The following is a 20520-nucleotide window of genomic DNA, read 5'->3' as shown; positions in this document are numbered from 1 at the left end:
CTCATTGCTGATTATATCTTATTAACCTCTAAAAGAGCCAACAGATAAACATATACAAACTACAATATGTGAAAAAATGATTAACAGTCAAGTAAATTCAAAGTCATTGGAGAGCCTTTGTCTAAATGAGCATATGGTCATTTAACAGTAACACCAGTCATTGTGTCCCATCCCTGAAAGCACACACTGATATACACAAAGACGCATGGGTAGACCAACAGACTGGTGACCAGCACAGTTCATAACTGAGCCCAGTAAACACATTCCCATCTTATCAAATCAAGTGACCAGCTTTTTTCATTCCCTGATTCCTATATTGTGACATGGGCTCTTATCACTTAACTGTACTGGTTCAGTGGAGAAGACAGACAGGTGGAGGAAGAGACAGGCAGAGAAACAGACAGACAGGCAAGCAAGCAGGCCACACCTCATTACGTACACCTGCAGAGGCAGTACCTGAAGTGATCAAGTCTTCTTTCACACCGAGGGAGAGAGAGAGACAGGAATGGACAGACAGGCAGAGAGACAGACAGACAGACAGGAAAGTAAAGGAAGAAGCAAACGACAAGTCAGAGCATACTGAGAAACCACACCAAGTTAAGAAGCTGAGAGAGGAAATAGTTAGAACCATACAACAGCAAAGGGGAAAGGCACAGTGAGAAAGAGAAAGGGAGAACTCTTACATAGAAGACAGAAATGACTGACAAGAACACAGACAAGAACACTGGGTGATTGTGCTCTCAGTGACTGATAAACTTGCCGCTCCTAGCAGCGGTAAACACTGATGACTAGCCCAGTCTGACCCAGAATTGCTTGAAGATAACGTCAGATTCCAGGGAGAGGGCAGTCTTCGTGCCACTTCGGTATTACAAAAGGTCCTTCTGTTCAGTGCGAGAACATTTCTCAGAGCAGGAACATTTCTCAGGGGAGAAGCTTTTCCTATTCTCACCTAATTCCCTACTTAAACAAAACACTGGACTCAATTCCATGACTACTGCAGAGGCCATTCACAGCTACTAAAGTCTAATCCAGCCTTGTTTCAGGATGGGTTTGTCCATTTTAATGACCAAGGCTATGAGAACAGAAAGCTTTGCTTCTGCTTCTCTGGACTCCCGGTGCGTGATTGAAAAAAACAAGAGTCATGCCCTCACCTGTAATTAGTAGGCTGTGATTAAACGCTGCTACGTAGCCTGAATGTTGAGCTACGTCGCTCTGCCTCACGAAAGCAAAACTGCAGAGGTTTACTGACAACAAACACTCACGATGTCCGAGTAAACGTGACCGAGTACAAACGCGCGCCATTCCACACATGACGGAGTATATGGTGCTTTACAGACATGTGCTCACGTGCGGCTTCTCACCCTCATTGGTGGAGTAAGGCGACTCCTCCACGTAGAAGTCTCCAGATCCGACCTGGGTCCGAGCCGTCAGGTAGAACTTGTAGCGAGTGAAGCGGTCGGGTATCTGGATGGTGTAGTCCGTCACGTTGGGGAAGAAGCTGAGAACCTGAGGACTGCCCACCTCTGTTCCGTTAACTATACAGGAGACCATGAAACATGAGGGTGCCCACAACTGAGTTATTAGTTAATTATAGTCAGGCTCTTGTGTAGACATTTAATTTGTGAAGTCAGCCAGTTTAGGTTGTCCACTTTTTCCCCTGACAGTTTCCTGCCTAAACAGCTTAGCTCTAACCATAGTCTAACATATCGGGGTTTAGTATGTTGATGAGGACTGTGTTAGCGTGAGGAAGGAGCTAATATTAGTTAGGACACATTTCTTAAGCCAAGAACTCGTCAACCACACATGAAAAGCATTTCTGAACTGAATAGTACAAGTAGATTTTTCAGGTGTGAACTGAACGAACCTGTCTTGTACTGGAGTGTGTACCCGATCAGAATCCCATTTGGCTCAACAGGTTTGTCCCACTCCAGATGAAGGGTTTCTGAGTTCCTCTGCACTATCCTAAAGAACTTGGGAGCCCCTGGCACTATTGAAGAGTCAGAAAACAATTCATTTAGTAGTGAAAAACTACAGCATTTATGACAAAACCACAATAATATAACAACAATGATAATTAAAAATTATTATGATACTGACATTACTACTGTGGTATAATACATATTAACTAGAGGGAGAGAGGGAATGAGAAGAGAAATATCCTACAGCCTTCCTTGGTCTGAAACTCCACAATGTTGCTTTGTGGTCCCTCGAATTTATTGTTGGCCACCACCATGTACATCTTGTACTTGCTGTATGGGACAAGATCGGTGAGGATGCCGCTTTTCTGAGACACGTCGTTGGAGAAGCCTTTCGTCTTCTTCTCCTTATTCACCTTCAGGCCCTTCACCAGGCTGGCCTCCCTCCAGTAGTACAGCTGAGAAGATGCCCGGGAAGAGAGAAAGAAATCCAGTATGTTTACACCTGTGATCCAGCGGAAATGCCCCAGGAGTGGATTTGATCCTGCGGGCATCGCAACGGTAGACACCCTCGATCTGCATCATATGCAAGCGGTCTGGGAACCAGAACTAATCCGTGACTGTAGCAAACGCAAAGTAGCCGTCCACACTCCTTGAACCCAGTTCAGCGGTTCTGCTCTAAGGCGCCCGTGTTTGAGTTTTACCAAAATACACCCTAGCGAAACATATCTGGATTACAGGATTATAGGCCCCAGGTTACACAGCCCAGCACTGGCTTCTCCTGGGGAGTCTGTTAAGACAACGGACTTGCAGTGTTTAAAAAAGGCGGAGGGACACGAGCTGACATTAGCTGACTTCAGGAAGTACCGACTAAGATGAAGACTGTAAGAACTCACTCTGTACTCCTTGAACTCTCCATGTACAGAAGTGGGGTCCGCAGGCACCCAGTGCAGGTTCACTTTAGTACTCTCCACCTTCGTCACCCTGAGCTCCGCAGGGGCAGTTGAGGGTCCTAAGAGAAAGAACATGATAAACAGTAAGGCTGAAAGCCGAAGGTACTACGAGCACATGGAGAGGGCTTCATTAGAAAACTGGTACTCACTGTCCTCGCCCGAGTAGCCAATCACTATGTCTGACTCTGGGCCCCGTCCGTATTCATTGAGTGCCTGGATTTTGATCTCGTAGGGAACATATGTCTCTGTGTTACTGACCACATGTTTGGAACTGGTAGTGGTGACATTATTCCACTCATCTTGAGAGTCTTTCCTCCTCCATGACACCACATAACGCAACTCAGGCCCGTTCCTTTGAGTGTCCAACAGTGGCTGCAGTCATACATGCAAAACACTTTGTTAAACTGTTAAAATAGTCCAATCTCCACAAGCTACTGGGAAATGTAGTTCCAGTTTGTTTTATGATTGCTTACACACTAAAAAAAAACAATTTTGTAGCCCAGATCTACACAATGTTGTCTGTTTTTGGGAGGGTTTTGCAAATGTATACTGATGCAATCAGTGTATGAAATGCTATGACCATGACCCGATCCAGTTATAGGAAGAGATATTTAAGCTTTTTTTGTCTCCACAAATGCAAAAATGCTGTGTTTATGTTTATGCTATTTAGAATATGCGCTGCTCTGAAATTCAGTACAACATGCAACCTTTGCATGGAATGTATGTGGAGAAGAATCAAGATTCTGGTTTTGTGGCTTGAGTTTAGTTATTTATGTTCTTTACTCTAACAGTATCTCTGAATAAAATCAAACATAGATTAAATCATTAAAAATTAGATGTAGTTTTTAATTAAATATTTCATTTTGCTAAATATCTAAGGTGTCCTGCCACGTTTTGTGTGTGGCTGTGTGAATTCTGTGTAATGTTTTGACAAAAAGAGCTTTCATAATCGTGTTTAAGCAATCATAAAAAGTAGTAACTGAACTCTTTTGCCATCTAGAAAGAGAGACGTAGCACCTGCCAGGTGATCTCCATGTTGGTCTTCCTTGTGCCCCATCCCTTCAGACCATGAGGGATCACATCAGGAGCTGGAAATCACAGCAACACATGAACACCCCACCACACTGCCCCAACACAGCATACCTGAACACCCCACCACACTGCCCCAACACAGAACACATGAACACCCCACCACACTGCCCCAACACAGAACACATGAACACCCCACCACACTGCCCCAACACAGAACACATGAACACCCCACCACACTGCCCCAACACAGCATACCTGAACACCCCACCACACTGCCCCAACACAGAACACATGAACACCCCACCACACTGCCCCAACACAGAACACATGAACACCCCACCACACTGCCCCAACACAGCATACCTGAACCCCCCACCACACTGCCCCAACACAGAACACATGAACACCCCACCACACTGCCCCAACACAGAACACATGAACACCCCACCACACTGCCCCAACAGAGCACACATGAACACCCCACCACACTTACGAGCACCATTGGTTTTGTAATGAGTTGAGGGACGGCTGGGGAGACTCGGTCCGACGCTGTTGATGGCTACGACCCGGAAGCGATAGTTCACATAAGGAGACAGCTGCAGATTGACCGAGTTCTGGTCGCCTGAGTAACTGGACAGGTTCTGCCACTCTCCTGGCCTCCAGCGATCCTCTTCATACTGGACCAGGAATTCTACAACAGCAGAGGCAACAGAGAGACTTGGGATGTATTACAAACGGTACCATTGTGTTTTAGCTATGAGCAAATTATGCTGTACGTGTATGAGCGTTTTTGCACAAGTGGATTTGTTTGTGGTTGGATCAACATGTTAAGAGTATGTAGGTGCGCATTTGTGGATAGACTGATATGTTTGTGTGTGTATATGATTTGTAGACGAATGGATGTATGTCTGCATGTGTGTGTATTTGCGTGCCTGTGTGTGATTGAGCTGAGTCATACCTGTGACTGGACTGTTGTTGTCATTGCCGGGCACCCAGGTGAGACGGACAGAACGTGCTTCTGGGTCAGACAGCTCCAAGTCCTCAGGAGGATCCGGTCGGTCTGGGGAACACACACAAGACAGAGATGAGGAGTTCCATACCAGCATGCCCTGCCTTCTCGGTTTGAACCAGAAATGTCTTAGTATCCTTAGCAAATCATTCATATATATGTACTCTAGAAAATGTGGAGCATGTATATATTTGTTTTTACATTAAATCTTGTGATTTAAATATAGTATGAATATGGACTATAAAAATCAAAGGATTACAGTACTCTGAGTGTGTTTTTACATATTTTTACATATACAATAAAGTATCTATCATCATCATCATCATCATCATCATCATCATCATATTTTTATGTTTTAAATATTTGTTGCACAAACATGAACATTAAAGAGAGAAAAGAAAAATTAGACCTGCAGTAACACAAAAAGAGAAGCACACACACACACACACACACACACACACACACACACACACACACACACACACACACACACACACACACACACACACACACACACACACACACACACACACACACAGACAACTCTGACATTCTGTGAAGGAGCTTAGGTGTTACCTGTGAAGGTACTAGCTTTGGATGAAGAGTCTGTGTGGTCAAAAGTCAAAGGTTAAAGATTAGTAAGATGATTAGTGAAGCAGTTAAACCCTGAAATGTTCAGCGACTATGCTATTGAATTCAAATACGAGAGAGAACACGCTATAAAGCATTAGCATGTACGGAATTGAAGTATTTCACAGACAAGTGAGATCTGTCCTGCTACAAATAGATTCTTTTCTCTAGGAGAAAATATTTATTTCGGCAGTGAAAAGGAAGTACTTTCACAGACTGATAATGAATAGCTCTCAGGTTTGACTTAGACTTGGTAATATTCACAGCAATGTGTTAAAGAGTGGCTCTGGGGTGCCAGCAGTCTGTGTTACCATGGGTGGATGTATGTGTGTGCGTGTGTGCATGTGTGCGTGAGTGTGAGTGTGAGTGCGTGTGTGTGTGTGTGTGTGTGTGTGTGTGTGTGTGTGTGTGTGTGTGTGTGTGTGTGCGTGTGTATGTGTATTAATGAATGAAGTCTTTCACGGAACTCAAGGATTTCTAATTAACACACACAGCTTTTACATCCAATCACACACCGGTGAGAAGTGGCAACCAATTGCGCCAACATTTAATAAAGAGTTAACTTGCATGAGTGTGAGTACATATGAGAGAGTTAATTTGGAGGAGTGTGTGTGTATGTGCACACGTGTACCTAAAACCGTGAGGCGTGCAGAAGCAAAGTCTTGATCCAGCTCTGATTTCACCATGCACATGTAGGTTCCTTCATCGTCACTGTTAACGTTGGGGATGGATAAGGAGTCTTCGTCCTTCTTAAACTTGCTCCTTAATAGAGCACACGCTATTGGTCAGATTTCAACTGACTATACCCCAGTGTCAGACAAGACAAAAGCATAAAATGGGTGTATAAAGGGTGGAAGTGATGAGTGGTGCTATCTGAGGAGCCAGAGAGCCACTGTGCTGCCCTACATCCAGCCAAAATGGAGAGGTTTGTCATTCCTGAGCCAGGTGACGAGGATGGAGAGCGTTTGGTCGTGTTCGATCTTGCAGTCAAAGCGAGCCGTGCTTCCCCGGTTCACAGACAGGTTCTGTGGGGCCCGGACTATCCGCGTGGGGTCTGGAAGGAGATAGCGTAGCAGGTAATCAGATTATCACCCCTTTAATGAAAAACAGGAGCGTTAATGAGAGTTGGAGAAATGTTACGTGTTTGTGCCACATGAAGGCTGAAAGTGAAAGAGTATGTGTATGAAAATAGCTTTGTTTGTTTAGTGGACATTAGAGCATCTCCTTCTGGAGGTTTGTTGGGACTCTTGGATCTATGTGGTCTTCTCACTTTTGACTTCCAAGTTGATCTTTTCCTCTGCCTGGCCTAGGATGTTGTTGGCGACAAACGTGTAGGTTCCCTGGTCTTCAAACCGCACATGCTGGATCTCCAGGGTGCCATTATTGTGTAGTTTGTACTTTATGTTATCTGGAGCAATGCCCAGGCCATTTTTAAACCTAGAAACACACACAGAGCAATGTATTTCAGTGGATAAACATATTCTCTACATTTCACCACCTCAAAGCCTCTGGGTATCATGAAAGCTTGGTGGGGCTCACCAGCGCACTTCTGGAACAGGAGATCCAAAGAACGGGCAGTCCAGCATGGCTCTGTGCTTCTCAATCACCTTGATCAGCTGGTTCTTGGGTCCCAATAACCGGGGTGCCATGTCTGGTAAAGAACACAGTATGAGTCACATGTGGGATTGCACTGTCACACTTAATGGTGTCATTGGGTGCTATAATGCATATTATTCACCTTATTCCACCTTATGGACAATCTTAATCTAAATGCTCAAATGGAGGCCCAGGCAGGGAAACTCTAAATTGTATAGCAATGTAAGACTTGATGTTATTATGTAAAATGACTGCACTCTCTGACCCAGTACGCTGACGAAGGCGTTGGCGAGCAGGTAGCCATGTTCGTTTGAGGCGTTGCACTGGTACACCGCGCTGCTGCCGATTTGCACTGAGTTGAAGATGATAGAGTCATCCACCACTTTTGCACTCAGGTTCGGCGTTAAGCCTGCAAATAGAAAAGTAGACGTATATAATAATCGTTTAATTTATATAGCGCCTTAATTTTCATTTATATTGCACCTTAATTTCAATTTATATAGCACCTTTCTCATACTCAAGGTAATTTTACAGTATTAATACATTGGGAAAACACATTAGTTTACGCGTTTAACATAACAGACATAACAGACTTCCCAAATGTAATCTGTACTGTGTTTCTTCTAGAAGGGGAAGACATGAGAGACCAACTCACTCTCTATTGGCTCTCCGTTGATGAGCCACTGGATGCTTGGTTTGGGGTTTCCGCTAGCTAGGCACACCAACTGGCCATTCTCGTTAGGGGCAAGCACCAGATTGGTTGGCTTTTGCAGCCAATAGGGAGCAGCTTTGGACCACAAAGTACACCAAGGGAACAAAGGATGACATTCACAAATGTAATATTATGCACTCACTTTACAAACCATATACAAAAGCATCCAGAGTCATTATATATGTATCTCATAAGATTAACAGGCCAAAAGCTTAGAGAAATATCAGCTGTGGTCCTGACCTTTGACCTGAACAGAGACCGTGTGTCGGATGCTTCCGATCTTATTGCCGGCCATGCAGACATACTCTCCTGTGTCCTCCTCCGACACAGACACTATACGCAGAGTTTTGTTAAAGTTCTCAAACTTCACCTTCTTCTCTGGTAGATCCCCTCCCTTCTTAAACCATTTGATCCCAGGAGTTGGGCTGCATGTGGAATAGGAAGAAGAGATGTTAAAAACATGGCCACCGCGTTCTCCATGGCAGATTTTGGAGCATGTTGTGTTTCTGTAACTCACACTCCTGCTGCTATGCACTCCAAAAGAAGCTCCTCTCCACGGAGGGCCATCTTGGAACTGGATATCCCAGAGGGGGAAAGAAAGGTGGGCGTGGTCTCAGGAATGTTGCGTACTGCGGAGAAGAGAACTGTTTACTACACGAAATGTGCAGAGATTAACAGACACACACAAAAACAAGCTAGTCGCATGCAGTAATATATTCATATAGCACTAGCAGCAATCTATTATGACTACGGAGCCACACACACTACCCTAAACATTTCTACATGGCAGTAATGGTGAGTGACTGCTCACATTTACATAGAACTGGTCTACAAATCACACTAAACACACAGATGATACCAAAAACAATGTCAGTAAGGAAACGATGTTAATGAGTTAATCAGTGAGTGACATTTTCAATCTGATCGCAGATCAAATCTCAGGTCAATCTCTCCAGAATTATGTAAAGGACCAGTCTGAAGCCTTTCTTTTTAAAGTACTGATCATTCAGTAATGAATGCTGCTTTTAGTTTAGCTTCTTAGCTTTGGTTTCTTAGTAGGAACTCTCAGTAAAACGAGCAGGTTAACGGGCAATATGTGCTCAGAGCGCTAGTGCCTCAAAACCAGTTTGTACCAGTTTTGTACACTCTTTGGGAGTGTTTAGCTCACTGTTTGGGAGTGATCAGCTCACTGTTTGGTAGTGATTAGCTCCCTATTTGGGAGTGATTAGCTCTTTCTTTCAGGCACATTGTGCTTTAGGTTGGTCAGGCAGTTGGTCAGATGCTTGTGTACCACACTTTTCAAATACTGCCACAGTCTCTATTGGACAGATCTAGACTTTGACCATTGTTAGAACATTCACCTCTTTGTTCTTTGGCCACTCTTATGTTGTTTTGGGATCACTGTCCTGCTGATGGGTGAAGTTTCTCCTGAGTTTTAGTTTTTTAGCAGACTAATGCAGCGTGTCTCACAATAGCCGCCTGACATTTATACATTAGGCTTCCATCCATCCATCCTTCAGTTAAACAAGATGCCCAGTGCCCTCTGGGGAAAAGTATCCCAAAACACAGCCAGCCCCACCCTTCACTGATGGGTGGTGTTTGGTGAGGATTGTGCTGTGTTGTGTTTGTGCTACATATTGCATTTTGAATTTTGACCAACAACCTTAAAGTTTGTCTCATCTGCTAAAACCTTCAGTTTGGGCCACATAAGTCTCCTAACAGTTGTTCCAGTAGTGCCTCTAGGATCCAAATACTTGGATATTATTGAGCAGTCTTTTTGAATATGTTTATCTTGTTAAACTTCTATCAATCATGTCAAAATGTATTTATATAGCATTTTTTATAACAGTTGTTATCATAAAGAAGCTTTACAAGTGTCCGAGTCCAAGCCCCCAGTGAGCAAGCCAAGGTCGACAGTGGCAAGGAAAAACTCCCTAAGGGCATGAGGAAGAAACCTTGAGAGGAACCAAGACCAGGCCCGTCGCGATGGGGCAGGCAAACCAGGCAATTGCTTGGGGCCCCAAGCTGGCCTGGGGCCCCCAGACAACAACAGGTTAAGAATTAAATGCAGCGACAAACTGTGTGAGCCCCCCTTTACATTCTCAAAGTCATGAGCAATGACACTGTTCTCAGAATCCCCCTCAAGGGGCCCCTCCCACCAGCTGCTTAAGGCAGGCAGACACTGTCCTGGCAGACAGCCAAGTTTTAGGAACACCGGCAAATATGAAACTTAACCATGAAGCGAATTTATCCATCAGGAAGCCAAAAGAGAAAACAAAAGAAGGAAGAGGAACACAAAAAACTAGTGGTGGGCCGTTAACGGCGTTCGTTAATTTGATACTCTTATCGGGCGATATAAAAATTATCGCCGTTAATATATCTACTAAATGGGTAAGCAAACTATGATGACTTTCAACTTGACAGTTTAGCTCGGCTGTATTCCTAACCAAATTGCACAGTAGGGGCGAGAACGAGTTTTCAAACCTGTGAATTAAAAATCGTACGTGTGTTTACATGGATGCAGCCACGAAGTCGCCAGGTTTGCTTCATGGAAAATTCATTTTTAGGAACGTAAAATATTACCGGAGCGGAGCTCGGAGCGGTCGTTTTCTGCATGGTCCTAGCGCTAGATTCGTCGCTATTTAAATATTTATTTTTAACCGTTAAAACTTCAGAGGACCAAACCGGCTTTTGAAAAAGTCCCCCCCAAATTATGTCCGTGAGATTAAATGTACTAAATGTTGGCTTACATTTCAAATATCATGTTTAGCTGAATAAACATGTTATCAACCCCTTTTAATATACAGTATGTAGGCTTACAAATTCATGTTTAACTGAATAAACCGTTGAACACAAGTAGCCTACATTTAATTGAGCATGTTTTTTTTTTCTTCAAGTATCAAAGTAGAACAGCTTCCTCAAGCAGTCATTGATGCATTTTGGAAACAGGAGATGAGCCCCTGGTCTAATGCACCCTCTGTATTAAGAAATCCTATCTCAAAAACTGACTTTTAGTCATTACTTGGGTAGCACGCATATGAGCCATTTTAATATAGATTAATCTAGATTAATTTCAAGATTTCAGTGAGATTAATCTAGATTTAAAAAATTAATCTATGCCCACCCCTAAAAAAAACACAAGACAGTGGTAAGTGATGATTTACACTGGATAAATTAGGCCTACCTGTACAAATGGTGTAATTTAGCAGCAGGTAGGCTAAAAACAATATATACGTCCCGGGTAATCCCATACTTAAATCTGCTATGTTCAGCTACAAGTAGTAAATTTGTAAAGTAGTTAGTTTGAGGTGTATATGCTGTGGTTCTTGAAGGTGGACTGCGGCCAGATATGTTTTTTTTTTTGGCCGGAGGGGGGTTTGGGCATGAGATTTCTGGTGTGGAGGTTGGGGGGGCCCCGGTTGGTGTCTTTGCTTGGGGCCCCCAAATACCTTGAAACGGCACTGACCAAGACTCAGGGGGGGAACCCATCCTCCTCTGGCTGACGCTGGTCACCATGACAACAATAATTAGAGAGATAAGCCTCTATGATTATTAACTTTTAAAAACTTTTTAAATTATATCCTCATCAGGGGTGGGTTTCCCGAAACGTTCGTAGCGCTAAGTACTTCGTAACCTCGTATGAAACGTATGAGGTTAAGAAGTACTTAGCGCTAAGAACATTTCGGGAAACTCACCCCAGGGCAATAACAGGATTTCTATATTAGCAGTTTACGTCACATAATAGTTTCCTATATAAAATGAATATCACTTTAAATAATACATTTTGCTGCATATTTTAATATAAAATATTAAAAATATTAAAGTATCATTTGTAATCCAGACAAATGACTTAAGGGAGCTGTATACTTTTGCAATGCACTGCATGCAAAGAATTTATCATAATGTTAGGACCATCATAAATTCACCTGTTTAAAAATATATATTGGCTACATATACTAAATATAAAATAACAGTCTTGAATTCTGTACTTAAAGTTAGACAAGAATAATTTGGCCAGATATACTAGAGAAGACAGATTGGTTAGTCACAGAAGCATTTCCTCACCAACTTGAGCATTTTGGACACAAACACACACTTTAGACTGGGAAAAATAACGAGAGTGTCAGGGTTAGCATCTGTTGTGTCACACACACACACACACACACACACACACACACACACACACACACACACACGCACGCACGCACACACACACACACACACACACAGAACAGCAGCAGCAAGATTAGCGTGGCTGGAGGCTATTGGAGGAGCCCGTGAGGGCAGGAAGGAGGCCTGGTGTTAGCTACACAGGGAGGGAGGAGCAGGACTGGAGGATTAGGCTGTGGAAGAGGCAGGAACACATGTTCCTCAACCCTGTGATGAGTCTCCGCCAACAAAGGCGCCAGTTTGCACTGAATGGCGGGGGTGGAGGGGGGGGGGTGCCCAGGGTGCTCCTGTTAGAAATGTCCCTGGTGGAAAACAAAGGCTAGTGACAAGGAGGCTATTCTGAGTCTCCATCCCCCGGGGCGCCGCGAGTCCAGCATCTGTCTGCGTGTGAGTACCGACATCTGCTTCTTGGCTCTGGAAACGGAGCGTTTGTTTTTAGCTAGGAATTCATCCTGCTCGGAATATTAGTTGCAGGTTCTCCCAAGTTAGAGGACATGATCCTGTTAGATCATGTGACAGAATGATGGTTGGGGAGGGGAGAGGCGTCGCTGGGGTCGCAGGCAGCCTGCGCGTGGGACTCACCAACGTACAGGTCAGTGTCGTTCAGAGAGGTGAGGGTGGCGTTGTAAGGCTCCTCTGTGGACACAGTTGCATCATCAACAAGCAGGAGAGCCTTCTGCTCTCGAGCTGCTTAAAGACTGTTCATTAAGCCTGACTCCTGTCTCCTAGCGTCAGGCGTACTAAAACCACACAAACCTCTGTCGAAACCTTCAGAAGACAATACACTCTAAGATCTTCGCAGAACTCTTGTAACAAACTTACAGAATAACAAAACTGCCTCACCTCGCTAAAGAGGTTGGACATCAGTATCAAATACTGATGTCAGTGTTGACACTATTAGAAAAAGCAATCAAACGGTACGAAGCCTGAACAAGACTAAGGCCATCGTTACTCTGAACATATGTGAGAAGAAGATGGCATGTCAAGGAAATTCTTATTTGCAAGACGCCCTCTGAGCAGAGCAGCAGTCTCATCTGTGTCCTTCTACAAACAAATGGAGAACAAAGATCTTTGTCATGTGACAAGATGATGGGGGTTGTGCCTCTCCAGTCATTTTGTGCTTGGTAAGAGCTGATTGGATCAATAGAATTGATCCTGAATATCTCCTTAAATCTTTATTCAGAAATCCATATGATAGAACCTAATAAACACACACAGTAATGTAATTATGCAATCTAACAATAATTTGCCCACCATGGTAGTGATCACTTTGAAATGGGAAGGAAATATTTCAATGATTTTAAGATTAAAGGATTAAAGTTTTTCATTTGAAAGAAATTTCACATTCAACTTTAAATAATTTCTTTCTGTTGAACTAAAAATTCTTAAGATCTCAACTCGATACAATTGTTATGTGAGGTGAAAAGGCTGGTAACGTCCATACATAGTCTTTAGTCTTTCCAACATGAAGCATTGTGGTAGTCTACTGCACTACAGTCAAACTACCACAAGATGGAAACATTATACCCCAATTTGCAGTTGGCATTCTCTCATGGACAGATTCAAATCCTGCACTGGGTATTAATCCTAACATAAAATAACTAAACAAATATTCCTCACAGTGGCCAGCAAATGTCCCTACAATGTCAAAACTGCAGTGCTGTATGTATCCATCTTTTCCTATCACAGTCTGAATACTTTAGACACACACACACACACACACACACGCACGTGCGCCTGTCAGCTAATCCTGGGTCAGGGCTAACTCACTTGTCAGCACTTTGAGGGTAAATGGGTTCTTCTGCTGGATGGTGTGTGTGAAGAGAAATCGAGCGTTGCAGCTGTAGTCAGTGTTGGCGTCGCTCGCCAGCACGTTGGAGAAGTAGAGGTCACCGTTCAGACCCATAGACACCCTCTTATCCTGTGAAATAGGCGTCATGGCTGCGGAGAACATTGAGAGAGACAACGATTACCTCACAAGCCAAAACTGTAGCCTGTAAGCCTAGCGTTTGCAGCTAATGGGGTCTGGACGTCTGTCTGGACGTCTGCACTTCTGTCTGGATATCTGCAGTCCTGTCCGATAGTTGGACGAAATGAATGAGGGTTTGAGGAGTTGATCTTAGCGGGTATGAACAGTGACACTATAGCTCCACTTCTGATGCTGATTTCATTGGGCTGCTGAAGTGTGCTGTCACAATGAGTCACTCAAAGTGTATAATATCTCAGGTTAGGGGAAGGATGGTACAGGAGTCTTCACACTTCACACAGACTTTGGAAACTTCAGTACTCAAACACTATTGTATGCATCACTGTCAATACCATATACTGAAAAATTAAAAACAATACCTATTCACTGTGATTTTTCTATATTTTCTAAATATATCACAGAATGTAGTAATACGTTGTGTGTGTGTGTGTGTGTGTGTGTGTGTGTGTGTGTGCGCATGCACTTGGCTCCTGACGTTGGAGCTGCTAAAATATCTCAGAGGCTTTGGTTCTGCCCTCTCAGCTCTTTACCAGGCACTGCAGAGTCTCTCTATCTCTCACACACACACACACACACACACACACACACACACACACACACACTCACACACGCACACGCACACGCACACGCACTCGCACTCGCACACGCACTCGCACACGCACACGCACACGCACACACACACACTCACACACACATACACACACACACACACACACACACACTCACACACACACTCACACACACACACACACACACACACACACACACACACACACACACACACACACACACACACACACACACACACACACACACACACACACATACTGTTTCAGCACTAACAAAGCCACAGATATGCTGAGCATACATGAAAATAGTAGACAGGAGCAGAGAGACAAACCCACAGCAGGGAGAACAGAATACACCAGCACCCCTGACGTCTGCCGAAGGGAGAGAGGAGCCCCATAGGTGGGCAGAGGCGGGTGGGAACTCACCGCTGTTCATCCAGAATGTGGTGGGAGGGGGCAGCCCAGGAGGGGGGTGGCAGACCAGCACTAGCGGTGAGCCCTCGCTCACCACAATGGGCTCCAGGACCTCCTTCGGCCACAGCGGAGACTCTGAGCAGCACAAGAAGGAGTCAGAGTGCGTGCGCGCACACACACACACACACACACACACACACACACACACACACACACACACACACACACACACACACACACACATATATATACTAGTATATCAGCGCAGTAGCAGCCCAGTAGTTTTCGGTGCAGGTACGAAGGCCACTCACTTGACACTCGCAGCAGGATTTTGTTGGATATGGCGATTCCGATGTCGTTCATGGCAAAGCACTGATATTCCCCTTCATAGTCCTCCGGCTTTCCCCCGCTCCGGAAGCTGATCTCCAGTGTGCCGGAGCGCTTCCGCATGGACACCCGCGGGTCCTTCTCTGCATTGAAGAACTTTCCATTCCGCCTCCATGAGAATCTGCATGTAGTGAACACGCACAGCCATGTTTGACTCACGTATGGAGAGAGTTGCACAGAGCAGCCCACAATACAGAGCTACACAGAGCAACCCATACAGCAGTTAAACAGACCAGCCCACAAAACAGTGTTAGGCAGAGCAGCCCACAATACCGAATTATATAGAGCAGCCCACAATACCGAATTATAGAGCAGCCCACAAAACAGAGTTAGACAGACCAGCCCACAATACCAAATTACAGAGCAGCCCACAATACAGAGTTACACAGAGCAACCCATACAACAGTTAAACAGAGCAGCCCACAATACAGGATTAGATAGAGCAGCACATAATACAGTTACACAGAGCAGCCCACAATACAGAGAATTACACAGCCCACAATTCATGCAAACTTAAGAGTGCTGATTACAGGCTAAGAATGTTGAGTGAATGACCCACATTCTTCTAGAACAATAGTGGGGTTAGGCTAGAGGCAGGTTACATAAACCCGTAGGGTCTGTACACAACACACACAGGCCATCTGAATGGCACCACAGTTCTCAGATGCTCATGCCTTGTTTACGTAATCTGAGGAACGAAACGGGACCAGAGCAGACTAGTACCCAGTTTCTGGAGCCCCTCCCTCTAAGGGGGAGGAGTCTATTTCCCAATGCCCCTCCATCTTAATATCCCTCCCTTTAAAGGGGGAGTAGTCTACTGCCCAATGCCTGATGCCCCTCCTTCTGGAGGGAGAGGAACCTAATGACTCTCCCTTTAGAGGGGGAGAAGACTAGTGCCCCTCCCTCTGAAGAGGGGAGGAGACTAGTGCCCAGTGCTTGGTGTGCCTCCCTCTTGAGGTGGGAGGAGGGAGGGGAGGAGGTGGTCCAAACTGGCAGAGAGGCTGTCACATCAGGGCGCAGAACGCCATGTAACACAATCTGCTCAGCACTCCCTGTGCATGTTAATGGCTGCCAACTTTAATTAGAGTGAGACAGACTGGTATAGGACAGAGGGAGACTGGAGAGGACAAAACATGACAGGGTATTGTGATATAACAGGAGGGACAGTGAGAGTGGACAAATGAGGGGGAGAGTGAGAGTGGAAATCAAGAAAAATTAATAAATCAAAGAGGTATATGAGTAAACAGGACACCAGTTAGGTAAGTGCATGTGAAATAGGCCAGAATGAGTGATAAAGAAGGAAAGAAATAGGAGAAACGAGATGAGAAGATAAAGAGAAAGAGAGAGAGAGAGAGAGAGAGAGAGAGAGAGAGAGAGAGAGAGAGAGAGAGAGAGAGAGAGAGCTTTGTCCATTCTTACGTTGGCACAGGGTTCCCCTTGGCCTCACACTCAATGATGATGTTATCTCGGGGGTCCACAATGTAGTCCTTTACTGACTGCTTCACAATAGTGGGGGGCTGTTTCACTGGACAGGGTGGAGAGACAAGAACACGTGTCAGAACAGTCCCGTAGATTATTACGAACCTCTCTTGGTCTTGAGTTTTGGTGTTCCTGGACCATCAGCAGAAGCTCAAACCATATTCTGCTTCTCATTTTGCCCAGACAAATTTATTGTCTCTGAGGAAAGGTCATGACTAGAACCAGAAAGGTCATTGAGTAGCTATTACTAACACAAATTGCATCTTATAATAGGTAAAGATTGTTATACATTCAGTTCCACTAATGCCCCCTACGACCCACACTGGCTCAGCAGATATGACATTGTTATTGTGTGTCCTCCTCTCAGTGAAGGAGGTTATTGAGACATATTGATAATATCCCAATGCATCTCTCGTCACTGGACTCTCCAGAGCTGGGTTCGATGCTGTTTTCTACTGCCCTGTTTCCTGTTTCTTTGGGCAGAATGGTTAATAGCTTTTTTATTTGTCTTAAGTCAGTGTTAGGGTCTGCTCAGCCTTGAAGCTGGAAAGACTTGAAACATGGTTAACACTTTCTAAAATGCTCTAGAATAGCCTGTGTCACGGTAGACCGGACCGACTCCGCAGGGGTGCCGCCCACTTCACAACACTCCACCTCCCATTCACTCCCTCAGTCTCAATCACCAGCAAACTAATCACCCACACCTGTTCCTCATCACACACTCCAGTTTTAAGCTCACAGTTCTGTGCAGTCAGTGCTGTGCATTCCTTGTGCCTTCTGGACCTGCTGGACGGCTTTCTCCGCTCTACTGTCGAGTAGGCAGAACTGAAGTGACTTTTGTGAGACGAGTTTGAGAGCACATTAGGCTCCTCGCTCCTCCTCGTTTTATTCTTTATTGATTGAGCTGTGCTGGGTCTATCATGTAAATGGACATTAAAGAGAACACGGCACCATCCCCTGTGTCTGCTGCTTCTGTCACCCTGTTGCAACCTGAAATGTATGTTCTAGAAATTGGTGTCCTAACTTCTTAAATGTAGTATTAAATTAGGGTCCAAAAAGAGTTGTGACAGTTATCTACAACACTGCCACAAATACCAAACAGTTTGGATTAGATCTGATAACTTCAGCCTAAGTGGAGCAGGGTAACATATAAACAAGCAAGTTAATCTGTGTTAATAAAGCACTTACAGTCCTGCTGGATCCTTGCTGTCAGTTCCAGGGGAAGAGTAAATGAAAGGATGAAGGGGAAGGAGAGAGAAAGATGGAGTTGAGAGCTTCAACAATAACTACTAGCACATTTAGGCTTTAGTAAAAGTTTAAATTAGCATGTTTAATTCAACCTCTGCTATACCTAATATACATTTATTAGGAAGACCAATTTTAAGTATTATTATAGACACAAGAAGCATGAAATGCCACTATTATGGAGGACAATGACATACCTGTTAATGGATTACAGGTGTGGGAAGAGAAGAGATAGTAAGATAAGAAGAGAAAGAATTCTGTTAAGCACATTTCTAAAGCTGTGTGGCAACGACAAACAGGTAACAAACCAATCAATACACCCCAATAAAGTCTATACATTGAAATCAATACAGTTTGATAGAAAATTAGCTTTTAATTAGAATCTTTGAACTTTCATTCATTCACATGACAGCTGTGGTATGTGGTCTAGCATACTGGATAATAACTATAATCATTGTGATACATGGCTGTGGGGAATCAAATCTGACTTCGCATTGTGCCATGGTAATTAATAAAGACGACCTGCATTTAAAGGCCAGGCCACCAGAGGGGTGTTTCCGCAAGACAGCTGTACCCATCGTCTTATTTTGGTGAAATTCTGAGACAGGTGCAATTCTGGCCCATCGCTTTTCATTGTCGTACATGATAAAAAAAAACACCCAGGATCTCAGGGGGATAAAACATCAAGTGTGTGTGTGTGTGTGTGTGTGTGTGTGTGTGTGTATGTGTGTGTGTGAAAGAAAGAAAGAAAAAAGAAAGAAAGAAAGAAAGAAAGAAAATGAGTGATTGAAGCCAAGGTCATCTGCAGGATGATGACAAGCCTCATCAATAGCAGTGTCAGATGGAGGGGGGGGGGGGGGTGTTTGGTCCTGGGGGGGTGTGTGTGGAGACCAGACAGATGCAGGCTGGGACGTTAACCACCCAGTGAGAGGTGAAATCCTACAGCCCTTCAAATGTCAGATCAAAAACCCCTTCAAGACTGATCACCAGAACACCTCTCTATATTGTATATATGACAACATATATACTCTATGCTACAAAAGATGTCATATTAAATACAGATACTCTATGCTATACAATAGTAAGCAACCACACACAAAAAAACCCTTTGCAGACCAAAGGCTACAGAATCCATTTGGAAGGGTTGAGAGGTCACATAGCATTATGCACTGCTCACATGTCGGATCAGTGATCCAATCATCTTTCAGCAGAGATCAGTGGAGTTGTATTAAGATGGGGCTAGGGGCGGGACTAAGGGCAACATACAAGTAGAAAAAAGAAAAATGGAAAGAATTAGGGGGATGTTGCCCAGGAAACTGGTGAGAGGGGGAAGCTGGCCAGGCGGGGCCAGGCAGTGGCTGACCACACCCGATGGCTTCTCATTGGACAGAGTGGGGAGGGGGCAGGGTCGGGGGAGGGGCCTGTTCATGCCACGCTCACTCTAGTCATTTTTCATAAGGGAGCAGTGGGAAACCTGCATGGCTATTGTTCAGCAAAGAATACAAATGAAGGGAGAGAAAAGAGACGGGGCCAGACAGCAGAAGGGACTGCATGATCTTTATTAGTGAGATCAGGATGAGACTGACACTGAGCAATAGAAGATTTAATCCAGTCCCTCCACTGAGTATAGAGGAAAGGAAGGGAAGGTGCTAGATCCCAGCATTACAGATGAAACCAACTTTTCAGAAATTATTGTAGCGTCTATGTCGATTTTCCTAACACATGACGTTTATGTGGTGAAGGCAGAACTCTAAATAGATTGCGATGTAATGCAGTGTATGATGTCGCTAATAAGTGAATTCATATCAGATCAGTAGGTGGTGTGAAATAATGGTAGAAGACGATGAACTGAGGATAAGAGCGCATACACCAATTCACACCACAGGTGCTGAAGTGCCATGAATTGAATGTGAAATGTGTGTGTGTGTGTGTGTGTGTGTGTGTGTGTGTGTGTGTGTGTGTGTGTGTGTGTGTGTGGTTGTGTGTGTGTACGTGCTTGCGAGGGGTTTTGTGCTTGCAAAAGGGGAGAGGTGATGTGTGATTCTGTTTTCTCTCCCTGTCTAAATTGCCTGTATTGCACTGTTTTAAAATAGGTGACATCCCAGTGGCCTGCCTCTATAATGCCTCTATAGACTGAAACTGGAATCACTAACACCAATTCAAACCAGCAGTGCAGACTGCAAACTGATGATCAAATTATCCCACCCACAGAGAATGATGCCAATGTCTCTCTCCTCCATAGGATGTTGTCAGTATGCTATGACTATCTGTATGTGACTCACAGTCTGAAGGGACCTCGATGGCAGCCGTCGCCTCCCACAGCAGCACGATGATTGACAGCACAGCCAAGAACGCCCACTGCACCTGGGGCCACATCTCTCTCCTACTATTGGCTGGCCCCTGCTTCCACGCTGCCTATAG

At 44.5% G+C, this 20520-nt stretch overlaps 1 protein-coding gene across 17 annotated transcripts in view; it reads right to left on the bottom strand.

Annotated features, from left to right (window-relative positions):
* The window catches only part of nfasca (neurofascin homolog (chicken) a), a 65713-nt gene that overhangs the window by 14409 nt on the left and 30784 nt on the right, over positions 1-20520 (bottom strand). For 6 of the 17 annotated variants that reach the window (XR_013130576.1, XM_077003999.1, XM_077004007.1 and 3 more), the window contains 25 exons: positions 20382-20520; positions 18043-18060; positions 16795-16900; positions 15300-15496; positions 15001-15123; positions 13789-13959; positions 12601-12654; positions 8366-8477; positions 8089-8273; positions 7792-7923; positions 7402-7545; positions 7080-7191; positions 6811-6977; positions 6447-6594; positions 6172-6302; positions 5487-5516; positions 4860-4961; positions 4395-4592; positions 3887-3957; positions 3019-3241; positions 2813-2928; positions 2164-2374; positions 1865-1987; positions 1362-1535; positions 457-474 (listed from right to left, as the gene is read on the bottom strand). The exon at positions 20382-20520 is cut by the window's right edge and continues 33 nt beyond it. Coding sequence is in view for 16 of the 17 variants with exons in the window: in XM_077003999.1 (XP_076860114.1) it covers positions 457-474; positions 1362-1535; positions 1865-1987; positions 2164-2374; positions 2813-2928; positions 3019-3241; positions 3887-3957; positions 4395-4592; positions 4860-4961; positions 5487-5516; positions 6172-6302; positions 6447-6594; positions 6811-6977; positions 7080-7191; positions 7402-7545; positions 7792-7923; positions 8089-8273; positions 8366-8477; positions 12601-12654; positions 13789-13959; positions 15001-15123; positions 15300-15496; positions 16795-16900; positions 18043-18060; positions 20382-20475 (3160 nt within the window). In the remaining variant the exon portion in view is untranslated. Of the gene's footprint in view, positions 1-427; positions 475-1361; positions 1536-1864; positions 1988-2163; positions 2375-2812; positions 2929-3018; positions 3242-3886; positions 3958-4394; positions 4593-4859; positions 4962-5486; positions 5517-6171; positions 6303-6446; positions 6595-6810; positions 6978-7079; positions 7192-7401; positions 7546-7791; positions 7924-8088; positions 8274-8365; positions 8478-12600; positions 12655-13788; positions 13960-15000; positions 15124-15299; positions 15497-16794; positions 16901-18042; positions 18061-20381 lie in introns of all 17 variants that reach the window. The other 11 variants (XM_077004016.1, XM_077004090.1, XM_077004027.1 and 8 more) reach the window with 9 other exon arrangements.

This window comes from Brachyhypopomus gauderio, chromosome 1 (genome assembly GCF_052324685.1).
Source record: "Brachyhypopomus gauderio isolate BG-103 chromosome 1, BGAUD_0.2, whole genome shotgun sequence".
Taxonomy (NCBI): domain Eukaryota; kingdom Metazoa; phylum Chordata; class Actinopteri; order Gymnotiformes; family Hypopomidae; genus Brachyhypopomus; species Brachyhypopomus gauderio.
The sequence above is the reverse complement of the archived record's forward strand: the minus strand, read 5'-3'. Positions and strand labels throughout refer to the sequence as shown.